The 15985-nt window shown below is 39.3% G+C and overlaps 1 protein-coding gene across 1 annotated transcript; it reads right to left on the minus strand.

Annotated features, from left to right (window-relative positions):
• Window positions 1-17: 17 nt before the first annotated feature.
• Window positions 18-14794, minus strand: LOC148125398 (uncharacterized). The gene is made up of 14 exons (XM_087935890.1): window positions 14731-14794; window positions 13307-13380; window positions 10435-10503; window positions 10150-10176; window positions 9410-9517; window positions 8206-8238; window positions 7834-7869; window positions 7038-7106; window positions 5219-5236; window positions 3878-3904; window positions 2925-2945; window positions 1536-1656; window positions 1294-1319; window positions 18-430 (listed from the first exon to the last, which is right to left on the minus strand). Exons 2-12 carry the CDS (start codon window positions 13364-13366, stop codon window positions 1549-1551), a joined length of 576 nt encoding a protein of 191 aa, XP_087792016.1. The 5' UTR covers window positions 13367-13380; window positions 14731-14794; the 3' UTR covers window positions 18-430; window positions 1294-1319; window positions 1536-1548.
• Window positions 14795-15985: the final 1191 nt, after the last annotated feature.

The following is a 15985-nucleotide window of genomic DNA, read 5'->3' on the forward strand; positions in this document are numbered from 1 at the left end:
TAAATGTATTACACTGGTTTGTATTATTTACTTAGGTATTTCTTTATTAGAGTGGTAATGCATTTGTGCAATAAAACAACAAAATACATTAGTTTAGAAGCTGTGAGACATTTCAGTAAAATGAAATCGGGTAAATTGGCAAATCAAAACTTATGGTTTCTGTTAAAGACTCTGTAAGTTGAAGATGAAAGAGAATTCAGTACTTCACCAAAGTTACCATTGCCTTATATTAGAGGATTTTACATATTATTCAGAACAACTTCACAATAGAAATGTACATTGTTATCAATGAAATGAAGACAGTTTTTAAAAAATGTTTAGAGTAAATATGACATTTAGAATGCACTAAAGCTGTGGTTTGGCAACTGTAGCAGGAAACTAGAAATAAGTAAGTCTTCTTGGATGATCTCTCTTACATTTTCATTGTCACCTTTAGAAATAATTAAAGAAAAGATTTTATAGTTGATTTTTATAGTGCCACATCCAAGTAGCAAAGTTTTGTTCACACAGTTCCAAAATGCATGGATAGTTTCCCTGTGACACATGATAACAAATAAACAATTCTGGAATAATTTTACTTGTAATGTAGCCTTCCATCATTTGGTGTTTTTCAAATAGATTGGACTTTGTATTCCAGAACTGAGTGATGGATTATGAGAGTTGAAAGCTCAGACATCTAGGTTTAGCTTCACTGTGGTTGAAAGAAGCAGCGATAGGCAATGGGGTAAAGAAGCAGTGTAGGTTACGCATCTAGCCATTATATGGCTGGAGTACTACTCAATGTGGAGAATGCACAAGATACCAGGTTCAATTACTGGCATCTACAGTTAGAGTTGGACAAAATTTCTGGGGCCACTCATTAAGTATTTTCATATTACCTATTTTCTTGCAGTGCAGTACTGTATTGAAGGAAATTCTTGGGATCTAGTTGCTATATGCTTTGATTGCCTTCACAAACAACAACCATTTAGGCAGGGACATTACAACTTGGTTATGCAGAGAAAGGTCTCTGAAAAATCTAACTATAGTAAAATACTATGGTTGATAGATGATATTTGATGATAGATGATAGATTGATAGAAGATAGATTAGATAGATAGATAGATAGATAGATAGATAGATAGATAGATAGATAGATAGATAGATAGATGGATGATAGGTAGATAATAGATAGATATAAAGTCATAAAAAAGACCCCTTCCCCAAAGTTTTGTGTCAAATCTTGTGGACCACGAACATTTAATAGATTAACCAAAGAATATAATAGAATACCAGAAAATATTTGATACATACCGAGAGAATCTGAAGGGATTCTATTTCTGTTGGGGAAAAAAAGCGTTTGTTTATTTCTCATAATAAAGGTCAGTAAATAGAGTAGCTTTCACCATCTTAAAAAGATGCTCTTTGTCTTAGGTAAAACAACATGCTATCTATGTACCACAATCCTTACTAATAATCTCTTGTCTTTTTTGAAAACTGAAACCACAGCTCCCTGTTTGAGATGGTAGGTGGGGTGGGGGCTGGGAGAGCTTCACCTGGATGCTACGGTCATAGCTGATGAGGTCCAGGAAGATCTTCCAAGCGGTTAGCTTTCCCCAAGCCGGGATGCTCTGTGGGACAGTTAGGGTTTCTCATCCAAGCCATTTGAGAAGACACCTGGTTGGAGAAGCCGGTTTGCATTTTGCATTTATGGAAAGATGCTATGGAAGTGCTACTAAGCAACTGCTTGGGTTGCATGTGCTAATAGCTTACAGGTTTTAATCCTCTCCTGCCTGAGACTTTAGAAATTAAACCGTGAATGGTTGTATTATTACAATAGTCTACAAGTGCCATAAGAACTGAAAGGATGCTTGCAAAATTGGGTCATTATCTCCATTTTCATTTCCCAGTCCTTTGTCTTCCCCCGGAATGTTGAAGGAGTGGGGTTACCTTATCCCAGAGCGTTGGGAAGGAAAACGGAGCGCCAATCATTGCTTCTCAGTCAAGAGTGTACACATCGCCGTCAATTCAGAACTAATTCTAAAATTCTCTTGCTTCACATTTTCAGAGGAATACATGGCTAGCTTCTAACCCCACCCTATATTTTTAGTACAAGTTGTACTAAAGTTGTTGCCCCCAGAAGTTGTGGGTGCTCCGTTACTGGAGGGCTTTCAAAAAGGCTCGACAACCATTTGTCTGGAATGGTGTAGGGTCTCCTGGACTAGAGGACCTCCAAGGTCCTTTCCAAATCGATTACTATTCTGTGTCTGGCCATGGTCTAGAAAAGTCTCAGCTGTTGGTACAAGGGCAACATTATTGACCTTCCACACATCACTTTTCCTGCATAGAAATTTCCACTGAAAATGGTGGTGCTAGCATGATATTGTCATTCTGATATCAGAACTATTTATTCATTCAGCCAGTGTTCGAAGCCACAGCTGCACTGAAAAAGTGATTTACGACTGGTCCTTGTACGCATGAACGTCACATGTGATTACAGTTTGGGTGCTTGGCAATTAGCATGTGTTTGTGACGGTTGACATATCCTGGAGGCATGTGACTGCCACCTGAAACCTTCCTAGTCAACTTCCGACAAGTACAATCAATGGGCAAAGCTGGATCCACTTAACAACCATGTGAGTCACTTAACAGCTGCAGTAATGTTCTTAACAGAAATGGCAAAAAAAGGCAATAAAATTGGGCAAAACTCACTCAACAACCACCTTAGCAATTGACCCAATCGTGGGTATAAGTAGAGGACTACCTGTACCATATAAGATAAAAGCTGCCTGGAGAACACTTGCTTCAGTAGGTGGAGAAGGAGATGGGATGGGATGGAATGATAACATGGTCAGGAATCTATTTCTAGCACTGATTAAGCTGGATACAGACAAGAAGGTGAGTTTTATGTAGATAAAATAGATAAAATAACATAAACTACTTACCCCTAGGAGAGGTGGAAAGCCCTAGGAACAGAGTAAATAATAGATTATTGCAACAAGTCTTTATTAGTAAACTAATTAATGTGATTGATCTGCATTCCACTCCCTTACAAAATTGACAAATATGTTCGTCTTGGAGTGTCTGCTCTGAACAATTATGCACGTTGCATTTCACTTGGTTTTCTCTTTATGCAAGTCATCCTTCCTTCTAATGAAATACTTTCCTCATCATATCACGGGCTCCTCTTTTATCTGTTTTATACGTATGATTGGTACTAAGGAAAGAATTAAGGTGCCAAACCATGTTTTGAATGATCTGGAGGACACAAAAATATCTTTTTAAAAGGCCGAAACAAAACTCTAGGTATGTTTAGGAGAATAGGAAATGAAGTCAAGACCTCTATGTGAAAAATAGCCACGTGGTCTGGAAAGGATTGTCATTAATCTAGAAAGGAGGTTCTGTAGTGTTGGACCAAATGTCTTTGGGTGGATATAGGCCAGTGGTAATATGCTACTGGATCGGACCAGTTCAACTGAACTGGTAGTAAAAAAAAAGGCTAAGAGGAGGAAAAAAAAGGCCTCTGAGGATCAGTTGAGAGGATAAGCGCATGGGAGGTTGGGAGGGTCGCTCCTAGCTTTTTATTTCTTCATCCTCTCTGCTGATCGGCTTGTTAGGGGTGCATGTGCATGCACGATCACTCACCGAACTGGTAGCAACTAAGGTAGGATCCCACTACTGATGTAGGCCCTAAAACTTATGCACCAGAACTTGTACTTCAGAAATTAAGTTGTCCTTTTTTTTTTTAGTCCACTTTACTTTCTCCTTATCTTTGTTGGATATCTTTTATTCCTAACTAAAAAGTCAGTCCTACTCATTCGACTGATGGATAGCATGACATTGCCTGAGTAGAATCTTGGATCTTAGTAACCTGAGTATGTTGGAATGCAGATCTTACCGCCATTCCGGGATATCCAGGGTAAAACTAAAAAGAGACAGAAGGACAAAGGAAGATAAGAAACACAAAATCAGTATAGTACTTTGAATTTCCATAACAGGGTTTAATTAATAGTCCGAAGACCCTTTCATGTGTAAAGGCTGTGCCCCCCACCTCAGTGGCCTTGAGCATGGAAACCCAACCATTGATGTCTCAGTCTATGGAAATTATATTGAGATCTAGAATTTTCCAAAACAGGGGTATTGCTTATATTCGCAATACAGGTAGACCTCGACATACGACCACAATTGAACTAAGTTGCTAAGCAAGATGTTTGTTAAGTGAGCTTCCCCCATTTTACAACCTTCGTTGTCATAGTGGTTAAGTGAATCACGGCAACTGTTAAGTTAGTAACATGGTTGTTAAATGTATCTGGCTTCCCCATTGACTCCTTTTGTCGAAAGATTGAAAAGGTGATCACATGACACATGACTGGGACACTGCAACCGTCATAACTATGACCCATGACCAAGCAACTGAATTTTGATGGGGATGTTGCAATGGTCGTAAATGTGAAAAATGGTCATAAGTCACTTTTTTTGGTGCTGTTCTAACATTTAGAACAATCTGGTGTATGTCGAGGATTAGCTGTAATTGTTGCTTAGCCTCAAGTCTGAGAAACTCCCATCAAAGGTTGTCTGTTAAGTTAGAAAAAGTGGTGTAAAGAGTGTCACATTAAAAGGGTGGAGACTGTCTAGATGGACAGTTAACAAAAGTGGCTTCATTCGCCTGTTGAGTTCTCTTATGCACACTTAGCACAAGCTATAGTCGAAATGTCTTGGCTGAAAAGCTTCAACAAAGCCCAAGCTTAGGGACCCTGATATCGCCCAGCCTACCCCATTACGTTGTAGAAGGAAGACACCCACCTCCCTGCACCCTTGAAAGCTGCTTTGGCCTGTCAGAGAAGTCAAGATATAAACCTAATACAATAATAACAGCACAAACTAGACACTGCTTTGAATGGCAATGCAAGGATCCTGTAACATATTAGAGAGTTTCAGACAAGCTTAGCTGGTGCAGCAAATGCCCCGAGATCCATCCTATACAATTGGATCTCTACCACAGGAGAATCTCTGAGGACACTTTGGCATATGGGCCAGGCTCCTCTCTCCCCTCCCCACCCCAAGCTGGTCCTCAGTTGTTTAGATATATCCAGTTTTTTAGATACCCATATTAGTGTATTGGCAATTAGATGTCACACTCTTCTTAAAAAGACAATCAGCCTCCAAGGTATCTGGAACCCTGGGACTTTGGGACTCCTAGTGAAATAGCCTTCAGAACTTAATGACTGAATGAACTTACCTGAGCAGGTCCTGGAACCTAGAGGAGAGCAAAAAAAAAAAAAGGGGGGGGGACAGGATTCCATATCAAATAAAATTGGACCATGCACAAGCATTTCACATTCAGAATAACAGAGTTGGAAGGGACCTTGGAGATCTTCTAGTAGTCTATGGGTCTCCAACCTTGGCAACTTGAAGCCTGGCGGACTTCAACTTCCAGAATTCCCCAGCGGGAGTTGAAGTCCGTCAGGTTTAAAGTTGCCAAATTTGGAGACCCCTGTTCTAGTCCAATCCCTGCTCAAATATACTGTTTTACCCTATACAAATATACCGTTTTACTCTATACGGTACAATTTCAGACAAAGACATATAACCGCTTCATATTGCTGCCATGTGACTTTTGTGGGTTCAATAATCTTTGCAGAAACTTGGCACCTCACCTAATCTTATGAAAGAAACACTTCTCAATTTATCCTGATGCGCCTCCTCAAATTTAAATGTTTATTAAGTTATTATTAAAATCAGTGGGTGTTGTTAGTTGAGTTAAAGCTAACATTTAGCCTCTGTTGTCAGTGCCAAGTTTCAGCTTTGGAAAGTGTAAATAACAAGGAAGCAATCTCTTCCTCTAGTCAAGTATGCAATCCCTTTCCTTATCAATGACGGTGGTCTCTTTATATTTGTGCTTCACTTAGACCTGATAATCTTCTTTAGCTAAGCTGAATCTTATCCTCTGCTCTGTGCTTCTTTTTGGAAATTCTGCCTTGTGAGATGACGTATATGGGCGGTAGATAAACAGCTTATAAAACCAGGAATTACAATTGCTGTTTGTTTAGTTAAGAAAAGTTATAGGGATGCCCAACTCACTGCTCAGTGGTTCTAGGCGATTACTAGGATTAAAAACCCAATATAAGATTGTTGGAGGCAATATGCTGACATTGTAAACGGCTCGGGGAGTGCCTGAGCGGTTGTTTCTATGGAGATTCTCAGTCATCCAGGTCATGGTTGTCCCAAAGGTGCTTTTTTCAAGAGACAACTGGGCTTTATAGTTTTTCTTTGGAGACGTTTCACTTCTTATCCAAGAAGCTTCTTCAGCTCTGACTGGATTTATATTCCTTGCAGACCGCCTGTCATTTGCATTCTTCTAGAGAGTTGTTGAGGCCACTAGGAGGTTAATCTGCGTCCTCAGGGTCACTTGAGTAGTGCAAGTGGGTGTGGAGCCTTCTTGGCTGCAGGATGTTTTCTGACCTGTGTCCCTTCACCGTTGAAGACAGGCCCAGGCTGTTGGGGAAGGGTCTGCGAGTCTGGGGAGGAGTCAGATTACCGGAACCATTTGCACTTCAGTTTGAGATGCAGACAACCAAGACTCATCCCTGAATATAAATCCTTCCATTCCCTGCCATTCAATCAGAGCTGAAGAAGCTTCTTGGATGAGAAGTGAAATGTCTTTTAAAAAAAAAGAAAAAGAGAGTCTAGTTGCCTCCTGAAAAAGCCCCTTTGGGTCTAACTGCTATTGCTACAAAAACAATAAAATGCAATATCTCATCCCCCCACCCCCCCCGGTGACAACAATCCACTTGATGAGGTCCATTGCTGCACCCCTCTCTGGGGTCCCCAGCCCCATTGGCAAAACCAGGTCTTCAGAGCCTTGAGCAACAGTATCAAAGTGGGGCCAATCTTATCTCCGTGGGGATGACGTTCCAAGGAGGGAGCCACCACAGAGAAGGCCCTTCTTCTTGGTCCTGCTAGGTGAATCTCCTTAGGAGAGGGGGCCTGTAGCATTCCCTGCCTTCCCGCTCTGGTGGGTCAGGTAGTTGTGACCGAGAAAAGATAGTTCAAATAACCTGATCCGAGGCCATGTAGGGCTTTGAAGGTGACAACCAGCACCTTGAATTGGACCCGGAAGCAAATCTCTATAGAGATAGAGAAGGCTCTGTATGAGTTTAGACATATGCAATATTAAGTGCTTAACTAGAAGGATTAAATCCTTCCCTCTATGGTCATGAGTTACGTGGAATTCTTTTTCCTTTGTATTCTATATTCTGATAAATTGATAGAATTTTTTTTGGATACGAGTTATGTGGAGATTATTCCAATAGAAATTCAACCCGAAGAGGGAAGAGTTATCTATTTTCTGCTCATCTTCATCCTAGTTTTGGTGAATTGTTTTCTCTATTCAGGGAGCCTGGGAACTTCCATTGTACAATGTGGAAGCGTTTATGACTACCGCTTTTTCAACTTGCCCTCCTCTTGAATTGTTGAGACTGCAGTGTTGTACTTTTGGCACATTGGACAAAATATAAAATGGGGAAGAAAAATCAATTGTGGAACGTCTACAGCATGGGTGTCCAGTCTTGGCATCTTTAAGGCCTGGAGGACTTCAGCTCCCAGAATTCCTCTGTAAGCATGGCTGGTTGGGGATTTCTGGAAATTGAAGTCCACAGATCTTAAAGTTACCAAGATGGGAGACCCAGGTCTACAGAATACTCAAACTTTTTTTTAGGAAAAGACTTGACTGTACTGCAAACTTATTCGATTGCTGTAAGATTGCTGTAAGTTTGCAATGCAGAAATGCTTAACGTTTCTACATGCCAGGCTAGATAAAAACAATGTAAAATGAATAATAAGAAATGGTCTTACTAGGTAATTAGCTATCGGCATCCCTGCTGCATTTATCTAAAGAAAAGAAATATATATCAGTCAGTTCAGTATGTCTCCTACTGCCCCTTGAGTTAAGCTATACTGCCATTTTGTTCTGAATGCTACATTTTTTGGATCCATGAATTGTGCCGTGCAGGGTGGGCAAAGAGATAGGAAGTGGCATTGTCTTTCTAGATCCTTTGAGGAGCGATTCCATAACATTTAATAAATAATTTGTATGTTTAACCCGTCAATTGTTGAAAGTCATGTGATTTGGGTGGCACAATTTTGAAGCTGGTGAAAGATTCTCCTCTGAATCTTTGTCCCTCCACCCCCCACTCTGCCTCCACCCCCAATTTCATTATTTCATACCGCAGTTGGGTCAAACGGCATTGGTAAAGGAACCTGCAAGATCAAATGAATACAGAAATCAGTCATATAAGGCACAAGAGCATACAATAGAACTTAGAAGCAGTCCTTGACTTACAACATTTCATTTAGTGACTGTTACAATGGCACTGAAAAAAATTACTCATGTCCATTTCTCACACATCATCACACGATTTACATTTGGATGCTTGAAAACTGACTCAAATTTATGACTGTTACAATGCCCCAGAGTCCCCTTTGGCAACTTCCTGGCAAGCAAAATCAATGGGGAAACCAGATTCACTTAACAACTATGTTGCTAATTTAGGAACTGCAGTGATTCACTTAACAAATCTGGTGAGAAAAGTCATAAAAATGGGGCAAAACCCGCATAACAAATTTCTCACTTAGCAACAGAAGTTTTGGGTTCAATTATAATCGTAAGTCAAGGACTACCTGCATTTTTTTTCATACCTAACAACGTTCATTGGTCATCTTCTATTCTGTTTTCTTGGCAATCAGTGCTGTCTCTGCCCACCAGAGTAGTGGCAGTTGAATACATGCTGTCAAATAAGATGCTTACAAATTGCCAAAAACACTCCTTAGCAAAATGCTGAGCCATTTCTCTGGAGTCTCTCTCCTCCATCCTCCTTCTCAGTGCAGATGAAATCCGACTTGGAAAAGTTATTATGAACTTGATCAGCGTGAGTTACTTGATATTACAGTGCCATCTAGCGATAGCAATGATGTACAAATCTTAGCATACTTGTGGAGTGGACCTCATATCCCAAGGGGACCATCAATCAGTGGACACCTGCTTTTCTGTAATTAGACCTTCTGAATGATCTGTCCCTGGACAGAAACCTTGTCTTATGAATATTGTCAAAGCATCTGGACTGGCAGCTCTTAGTTAAAAAGGCTTTGACCAGGCCTACAAAAGAAGCAGGCTCTTAAATGCAATGGGGAAGGCTAAAATAGAAAACATGGCAGGGTCTATTTGCATCACGGTATGCCGAATCCCGGCCTTGATCTGCCAAGATCATCACAGAACATCCTGCTGTCATCTATAATGTGTGAAACATGTTTGAACGTGGAAGAAGATTCTTCTGCTTTGTACAGAAGTACAACTTATGTCATTGCAATGGAAAGATGCCATCAATACAGTTTCTACAGATAGTCAGTTCAGTTAAAATCATGATGATGTTACCGGTATTGGTATAGGAGGTATAAGAGGTCCAGGATTCATAGGAGGTACGTTCACCCCTGCAGGGACATCTGCTTGCTGTTGTCGAGGGAGTACGAGGCGACCCATGCGCTGTGGAAATATAACAGCACCGTTTTCATTCTTCTCAATGAGTTAGGATTCCAGAGCAGTCTTCTTCTTAACCGTGGCAACTTGAAGAGTTGTGAACTTCAACTCCCAGAATTCTCCAGCCAGAAAAGCATGGCTGACCCGGGACTTCTGGGAGTTGAAGTCCACAAGTCATAAAGGGGCCATAGTTCCCCACCCTGCTCTACATATTTGACATCATCTCTTCTCCTTTAATCTAAGACTGGTCCCTGAGATAATTTATTGATCTGTTTGTACTTTTTTAAAATACTGGTCCCTGAGATAATGTCATTGTTCTGTTTGTACTTTTAAAAAACAAACACTTTTCTCTGTTTGAAGGAGAAAAATCTGTAAACCCTGTGCAACTGTGGCTATTCTGACAGGTAGGATAAAAATACATTTATGCTATCCTAAAAACTCCTTTCAGTATCTGAGAATTGGCTATTAGAATCTTAGCTTCAGATTAGATGGCAACTAAATGGTGTTTAGAGTTTTCTCTCTACTGCTCTGTGTGTGTCCTTATTTCATATCCCCAACTGAGGAGACATTACAGGGTATATGTTCGTCTTACACCAATGCATTAGCTGTCAGGAAATTATAGTAAAGAAACTATTTACCATTTCACCAGATGCGCTTGCTGATCTCTGTGAAAACAGTAAAATAGAGTTAGAACTGAGCTTTTGGCAAACAGTGCTTTATTATCCTAGATGTGATGGTTCCAGTGGTTTTTAATATATTTTTTATATTTTCTTGTGGGACCACATTACTAGCTGTCCAAGGTCCGTGGGCCAGGGATTGGACATGCCTGATGTAAAAAAAAAGGGGTGGGTGGGAGTACTGTGAAACTTATTTTCACACACATTTGTGACAAAATAGGAAATGGTCAGGGAAGTGATATTTACCTCAACACGTCTTCTGACACCATGGTGTTCTGTTTCCGGTTTCTTTGTGACTCTTGTTGGATGCCTTTCCTTCATGGATTAAAAAAAATGGTAAGCAGAGAACCAAAACGATGGAAAATGGAAGGATCTCCCTCCCCGGTTTTCAAGAATATGGATTAGATCCATTCTATGTTTACAAAAGAAAAAGGACATTTACCACTACCTATGAACCACTACCTATTGGTATGCTATTTGTAAGGTGTAGAAAAAGGATAGGGTTTTTTTTTCTTCCTTTTTTGTTTTCCTTTTTGAATCAATGCTTCATCCAATGTACAAAGGGATGCATGAACCTTGTGGAGTTGATCTCCATTTGTGGAAGATTACTAGATCATTCAAGCACAATCTGTGAATTCAATTATTCATATTTGGAGGAGAAATTCATGTAGTGTTGTTCCCTATGCAGGATTTGCCTCTGTCCTTCCAGTGATTCTCCAAAACTTTCTTTCAATAAGAAATGCCATTAAAGGGCCACAATTGCAGCTTAGTATCATTCATTAAGTGTAACCATCAATGTCCACTAAGGGAAGAGCATCATACAATATCATTATACAGATACAGATAAACAGAATTGGAAGGGACTTTGTAGGTCATCTAGTCCAACCCCCCACCCAAGCAGATCCTATCTAGACAATTTCTGACAAACGGCAGTCCAATCTCTTCATGAAAGCCTCCAGTGATGAAGCTCCCACAACTTCCGAAGGCAACTCCTGTTCCATTGGCTGATTGTTCTCACTGTTTGAAAATTTCTCCTTATTTTCAGGTTGAATCTCTCCTTGTTCAGTTTCCATCCATTATTCCTTGTCTGGCCTTCAGGTGCTTTGGAAAATAGCTTGACCCCCTCCTCTCTGTGGGAGCCCCTCAAATATTGGAAATATACTGCTATCATGTCTGCCCTGGTCCTTCTCTTAAATCTTGACATCATTGTGGTTTGTAGAAGGAAGAATGGACTAGTCATTGACGCCCCACACTCTTTGTAATTTTCCCCATGATTTCCAGTTGCAACCTCAAAGACTTTTCAGGCTCTAAGAAATACTGATTATTATTATTTATTTTTTTGCAGACATATCTCATTTTGTACAATGGATGTAACATAACTGGAGGTGAGGAAGGATAATTTTGTAATCTTTACACCCCCAAATTTCCTTCCTCTCCCTATTTTTGTGCAGTAACCATTTCTGTTTTCCCATGGAGAGCAACTGGATAGAGATCCCACCAGAATGCAGTCCTAAACTTTTTCATGAGAGACAAATGGGGAATGAGGCATTTGAATATTTATCTCTGCAAAGGCAATTCATCCCATTATTGAGAAATATGGGGAAAAGTGTTTCAAGGAGCCTTATCTTAAAGTAACTCACCATAACTTGTAGCCTAACTGTCCAAATGAAATCCTCACTGTAACTCAACATACAATGTCTAACCTATTTGTCCAGCCCCCATATCTGCTCCTTCACCAGAAGAGTAACCTTTATGCTCAGCAGTCAGAGTTCACAGATACTCATACTTAACAGAATAACATATTTCTAGATGGGTTCTCTCCTTAACTAATTTTCATCCATTGCTTCTAATTCTGCCTTCAGGTGCTTTGGAAATTAGGTTGACCTGAGAGTGGGAATGTACTGATTTTCAAGGCTCTGTCTTTACTCCAGGTTAAAACCTTGAAATTAGTGGGATTCTAGCTTTTTTTAATCTTGCTGTCTATATCAGGCTTGTCAGTTAGAAGGGGAGCATAATTCTTCCATCTAGCCTCCAGTTTTATAGGGTTCCATCCATTTATATAAATGCTGTTTAAAAACATCAGTGACTGGATTAGGGCATTCATATATTTTGTATTTTGAACACCATTCAATCAAGGATACAGAGCACCTATTGTATACAGAGTCAAGGAGAACCTACCAACGTTGGTTTACTTTTACATGTACCATAGATAAAGTGTACATCTAAAAAGGTTCATAGTTTTTCCTCACATGAAGTAATACATAACACAATTATGGTTATTTTTTTTACTCAATGGAAAATGCACTGTGTCCCAAATTGCTGTGATTATCTCTGTTGCACTTTCCATTGAGTAAAAAACAACAACCATAATTGTTTATCATACAGAGACAATTACAATATCAATTTGTTCTTGCTCAGTTCTTCCTTAACCTTAACCTGGTTTCTACCAGGTATTTTGGGAATACAATTCCCACCAAAGGGACCAACAGAAATCTTGATATTGTAGTGTCAATATAGGTAGTCCTCAACTTACAATCATTCATTTAGTGACCATTCAAAGTTACAACGGCATTGAAAAAAGTGACATGACCGTTTTTTACACTTTCAATTGTTACAGCATCCCATGGTCATCTGATCAAACATCAACTGTTGGCAACTGACTCATATTTATGACTGTTGCTGTGTTCGTATAATCTCCTTTTATGACCTTCTAACAAACAAAGTCAATGGGGAAGCCAGATTCACTTAACAACCATGTTGTTAACTTAGCAACTGCAGTGATTCATGCCACAACTGTGGCAAGAAAAGTCATAAAATGGGGCAAAACTCACTTAACAATTCATTTAGCAGCAGAAATTTGGGGCTCAATTGTGGTCATAAGTCAAGGTCAACTTTATTTTGGGAAGGCACCATCCCGAGTGAGTCTTACCTAAGGAAACAATGCTCATTCTAAGATCTTAAATGGGAAATCCAAAAGCTGTATGTTAGACAGAGAAGTTGAAGAAACAACCTAAAAGACAGTGACAAACTACTTCAACTTAAAGCTACCAAAATTATTCTTGGAATCACCAGGAATTCATCTGAGCTTAAGGTAGTCTTCACTTTAATTCTTACTTACCCGGACAGGGACTGTGAGCCCCACATTCAAAAGGCAGGCAACAAGAATCAACAGTTTCATGTTGGTAGGGAATCCTGAAATGATAGAACAGAGAAATAATTCAAGTTACTATATACTTTTGGTTGCTCCCAAAGTTTGCCAGTCCTTTTCTTCATTGGAACTAATGTATTAATTGATTTTTTTGAATATCCTCTGAATCAGTTCTTACTAGTAGTTCTTAGTACTAGAAATACCTGATTCATATCTGATTTTTTTGTTATATTTTTATGAAATATCAAACAGTAAAAGCAATTGCTATAAAAGTCGGTTTTAGATATAGTTAGTAGTAGAAATACTACTATTGCCGTCTGATTTTTTTTTAACATTCTATGAACTATCAGTCATAAGAGCATCCTCTGATACCTCCAACAATGCAACAGATTCAGCTCCACTTTTGGAAAAAATGATCAGAAACACCAAGAAGGTACAAAAACATAAGCCTTTCCTTGTAGCATTAGAACACTAAAATTTATGAGATGTTGGTGTCATCTCATCAAGCCTTACAAGATATGAAACCAAAGTGCCAACATCTCATAAAAGCTCAGGCCTTTGGTATTCTTGCCAAGTTTTAGTCATGTTAATAATTTTTTTAAAATACCTTTGGATGTAACTATGCAGTAGTTGAAAAGTTTTCCAGGGCCTCATACAAATCACAGGTAGGCTACTACTAGTCTCTTTTTGGAATTGGATGAAATTCAGCACAGACAAGAGAATGGCTCAGGAAGCTCCAAAACATTTGAACGGAGTGACCAAATAGCAATAGCAATAGCACGTAGACATATACCATTTTATAGTGTTTTATAGCCCTCTCTAATCAGTTTACAGAGTCAGCATATTGCCCCCCCAAAATTTGGGTCCTCATTTTACCCACCTCGGAAGGATGGAAGTCAACCTTGAGTCAACCTTGAACCTGGTGGGATATGAACTGCCAAATTGTAGGCAGCTGGCTGCAGAAGTAGCTTCCAGTACTGCACTCTAACCATTGTGCCACAGAGTTCACATGCTATAGAGTTCTAATTTTAGCAACCAGATCCCTCTCAAAAAGAATCCAAAGTTTCATCTGCAACTGAGGCAGAGGTGGTATTCAGCAGGTTCTGACCAGTTCTGGAGAACCGGTAGTGGAAATTTTGAGTAGTTCGGAGAACCGGCAAATCCCACCTCTGACTGGAGATTTTACAGTATCCTTCCCCTGCCACACCCACCAAGCCATGTCCACAGAACCGATAGTAAAAAAATGTGAATCCCACCACTGAACTGAGGTCATCATATCTTAAACAATCATTAAATCTAACTAAAGAAAATGTAATTGTACAGAGAGCACCTATTAAAATATATCCAATTTATTTGGATGATTACTCTAAAATATACTGGAATCCTTGTCTTACCTTTGCTTTGTGTCAACACCAGCAGAAGAACTAAGAAAGCAACTTGATCTAGGAGGCTTTTCCCAGTAGCTAGTATTTATATGCTGTCCCGATGATCTGGTTTTATTTATTAAAAATATAATCATAGGTGTCATGAATCAGCACTTGGAAAACAGCTGTTGGGTTAAGGATTGGGGTTTTGTGACTTACTTACAGAAATCCCTGGAGAATGTTTCATCTCTTGACACAAAACTTGTTGTGAAAATAATTTAATTAATTATGTCTTTTTCAATATGGCTAGAAATAATTTGAAGACTTTTAAAATATGTATTATTTAAGGATTTAAGTTATTTAAGAAGGACTGGTCTATGGTGCTTTGTCAGAAGAAACCAAGAAAAATAATTGTACCCACAGAAACAGACTGCATTGGTGATATGTATACCCTTCTTATACCCTTCTCTTCTGAACTGATTTTATCTACCTTAAAATTGGTATTCAAAGGGTCCTATCAGAGCTGTAAACAACAGAATAAGAGAATTGAAAGGGATCTTAGAGGTCTTCTAGTCCAACCCCCTGCTTGAGCAGGAGACCCTGTACTATTTCAGACAAATGGTTAGGACAACCTCCTGCTTGAGTTGGGAAATTGATAAGGCAACAGGATATTTATTTATCAAATGTATATTTTTACTATCAAATGATTTAGGTTGGTTATGTCATTAAATAATATAAAACAATTAGAATGTTAAAAACATTTAAAATGTTGAGCGGGGCTCAATGGATATACCTAGCTCTTTCTGTATATACCGTATATCTCTTGACCTTGGCCTTGACCCATTGGTTCATTGGTCAGTTCTAAACTGTTATCTGCTCAGTTCAACCTGGACATTCAGGAACAATGGTAAAAGCAATATCAAAAGAATGCTACTAATTTTCATATCAAGGATGGAATAGAAAACAAACATCTCCAAGTTCTGTCTTCAAAAATTTGGCTAGCCCATTGTTGTTTTCCCTGGACGGTCTAGGACAACTTGCCACAGCCGACTTGTTATGGCCAACTCACCACAGTTAATGGGACAACTCACCAGCGCCAACTCACCACAGCCAACTCACCATGACCAACTACCAATGGGACAACGCTGCATGATAATTCAGTGCTGTATTAATTGTTTCATTCAGTTACTTTTATTATTGGTGACCACGTTTTCATTAAATATATTGTAACTCTCGCTTTTCTTTCTTTTATTATTATTGGCCATGATTTCTGTCAAAATTAATT

Source organism: Pseudonaja textilis, chromosome 6, assembly GCF_049901715.1.
Source record: "Pseudonaja textilis isolate UNSWEBS1 chromosome 6, rPseTex1.2, whole genome shotgun sequence".
Taxonomy (NCBI): domain Eukaryota; kingdom Metazoa; phylum Chordata; class Lepidosauria; order Squamata; family Elapidae; genus Pseudonaja; species Pseudonaja textilis.

What these genes read in the sequence shown, in the direction of transcription:
- LOC148125398 (XM_087935890.1), bottom strand. Translation starts at nt 13,366, where the DNA reads ATGAAACTGTTGATTCTTGTTGCCTGCCTTTTGAATGTGGGGCTCACA. An exon ending in TACCTCCTATACCAATACCG is followed by an intron (nt 8,239 to 9,409) that starts GTAACATCATCA and finishes TTGATCTTGCAG; the next exon opens with GTTCCTTTACCAATGCCGTT. An exon ending in CTGGATATCCCGGAATGGCG is followed by an intron (nt 2,946 to 3,877) that starts GTAAGATCTGCA and finishes CTCTGTTCCTAG; the next exon opens with GGCTTTCCACCTCTCCTAGG.